The sequence below is a fragment of the Wasmannia auropunctata genome, unplaced genomic scaffold, assembly GCF_000956235.1.
Source record: "Wasmannia auropunctata unplaced genomic scaffold, wasmannia.A_1.0 LD336106.1, whole genome shotgun sequence".
Taxonomy (NCBI): domain Eukaryota; kingdom Metazoa; phylum Arthropoda; class Insecta; order Hymenoptera; family Formicidae; genus Wasmannia; species Wasmannia auropunctata.
The window spans coordinates 3,863,647-3,866,211 of NW_012026784.1; the positions used below are offsets into that span (position 1 = coordinate 3,863,647).

At 28.9% G+C, this 2,565-nt stretch overlaps 1 protein-coding gene across 6 annotated transcripts in view; it reads right to left on the minus strand.

The window, feature by feature from the left end:
- Positions 1-117: 117 nt before the first annotated feature.
- LOC105452619 (general transcription factor IIH subunit 2) overlaps positions 118-2,565 on the minus strand; it is a 5,042-nt gene continuing 2,594 nt past the window's right edge. For all 6 annotated transcript variants that reach the window (XM_011693912.1, XM_011693896.1, XM_011693930.1 and 3 more), the window contains exons 7-8: positions 2,083-2,332; positions 118-925 (exon numbers count right to left, since the gene is read on the minus strand). In XM_011693912.1, the coding sequence (XP_011692214.1) occupies positions 794-925; positions 2,083-2,332 (382 nt within the window). In that variant the 3' untranslated portion in view covers positions 118-793. The remainder of the gene's footprint in view (positions 926-2,082; positions 2,333-2,565) is intronic.

The window sequence follows — 2,565 nt, forward strand, 5'->3', positions numbered from 1 at the left end:
TCTATATATATATATATATATATATATATATATATATATACCTATATATATATCGCTCAACAATTTTCTACTGTAATCTATTTTGTAATTATAAATAAAAATGACTTATAATTTTACTTACTGTTCACATAAATACAAATTTATAGAAATTTTTTATACATTAGTGTACTTACACACATATCAATATTACAAGGTTTTAATTTCCATTTAACCAATGCACAAGTTGGTTGTAATCTCTTCTTTACCTTGATTATTATTTTTACTTGAACCGAAATAATGTGTTTTTAGATTTTATCTAGTTTCAATTCTAACATAACGTAATAATTAATTTAACAGCTATTATAATTTTATTGTTTGCATTATTCATGGGAATTGCCAGCGTTACAATAAACTATAGTTCACTGCGGTACACCTTCTATGCAAAATTTTATAGAATTGGTTATAATACGATCGAAAGCATAATTGTTTTGCGCTAGTAAATATTACGAGTAGTAATCACTGGGGCTTTGATATTTACAATATTTGCTTCAAACATTTCATCTGAAATTTTTTAAAATACGATATTAGATAGTATTAGATAGCATTAGGATTGGACAATAGAATTGTTTACTGAATTATACATCTTTTAACAAATGGCAAATGTAGTTGCAACTACTAAATTAATTATATTAATATGCAAACAATAAAATTATTGTAAAATTAATTTTTCTGTTATGTTATTATTATATATGTAACACAATTTTGGTTGCTCTTTGGCAGTTTTTATAACAGAATTTACATTAAATGGATGATTTTAAGATTTATCTATAGACTTTTTGTATGTTTCAGGATTTATTGCACAACCAGGACACGTATGCAATATCTCATGAATAAATATCTCACAGTCTAAACAAAACGTTTGATTACACTTTCCGCAAGTATATACCTAAAAATAAATACATATGTTATTTTTGCTGTCTAAAATGTTCAAATATTAGCTAAATATTGATGACAAATTCTTCTAGTTCAGAACTGCCTTATATCACAATTTTCAATTGTGTGTGTGTGTGTGTGTGTGTGTGTGTGTGTGTGTGTGTGTGTGTGTGTGTGTGTGTGTGTGTGTGTGTGTGTGTGTGTGTGTGTGTGTGTGTGATACCAATTAAACAAATTATTTAAGGGATTACGCCACCTTGAGGTTTTAAAACGATACCTAAAGTTTGAGATTTTTTTGTGAGTAAATGGATAACTTTATTTAAAATCTGTTTAGAGGACATTATTGTACACATGTAAGAAACTTAAAAAATATTTCTTTATTTTATTTATGTCCAAAATGGCGGCGCACTGGCCTACACTTGCAAAATCCCTTTTTTTCTATCGGTATACAGGATTCTAGGGACAAGGTTTGACCTTGAACAAAACACAAAGAATTTTCATTATCTACATATTAAAGGCTAATGAAGTATGTAAGGGTTTTTCAAAATATTGATTTTTTTCAAAATGGTAACTATTTTAAGAAAGACTTGTATTTGCGAAAAATACACACTGTTCGTAAAATAGCTGCAATTTTAAGAAAAATCAATATTTTTAAAAACCCCTACGTACTTCATTAGTCTTTAATATGTAAATAATAAACATTCTTTGTATTTTGTTCAAGGTCAAACCATGTGCCTGAAATTTTGTACACTAATTTGAAGATACAGGAAAAAAGGATTCCGTAAGTAGGCCGCAAGTGCGCCACCATTTTGGATATTAAAAAAAAATATATATTTTCTTTGTTTTCTTATATGTATATATACAACAATGTCCTCTAGATAGATTTTTAATAAAGTTATCTATTTACTCACAAAAAAATTCCAAACTTAGGTATCTTTTAAAGCCTCAAAGGTGGTCTAACCCCTTAATTACGAATATTAAACGAATATTTCATCAAAGAGAAAATATATATTATGTCTGTGCCAAGATATAATATATATTTTCTCTTTGATAAAATATTTGTTTAATATTCGTGATTAAATAAATCGTTTAATTGATCACAAATTTTAATAATTTTCTAAAAGAATAACTTCTTTTAATAACATAGAGGAGGAATGATAGGAAAATTACCTTTTTGTCATTTTGAGCAAAAATTTTTTGGCAACCAAAGCAGAAAGAATGATCGCTCTCAGATGCAGTTTCTTTAAAAGGCTCAACAGGAAATAGGTAATGGTATGATCGCGCTAAATGTGGAGCGGATACTAGAGTAAGACCACAAGCTCTACATTCCACAGGGAGCTCGCAATGTTTACTGAGGCACTGAGGACAAAGGTAGCCAGTAGTCATCAGTTTAACCGTTTCATCGGAATATTGTGCGTGGCTGTAAAGAAAAAAAGAAATACATAATGAAGTAAAGCCTAATACGACACAGATGTTGATGTGTATAATAATTTTATTGTTGTACAATATCCAGTCCCATACAAACTTCGCGCCGCAATATTTTCGGTCTTAAAACACAATTCTTATAGCCTTCTGAGCCGGAATCCAATGTAACGAATTGACGAGTAATTTAATATTTTGATATTAACAAGAATCCTCCTCCTCCTCCTCCCC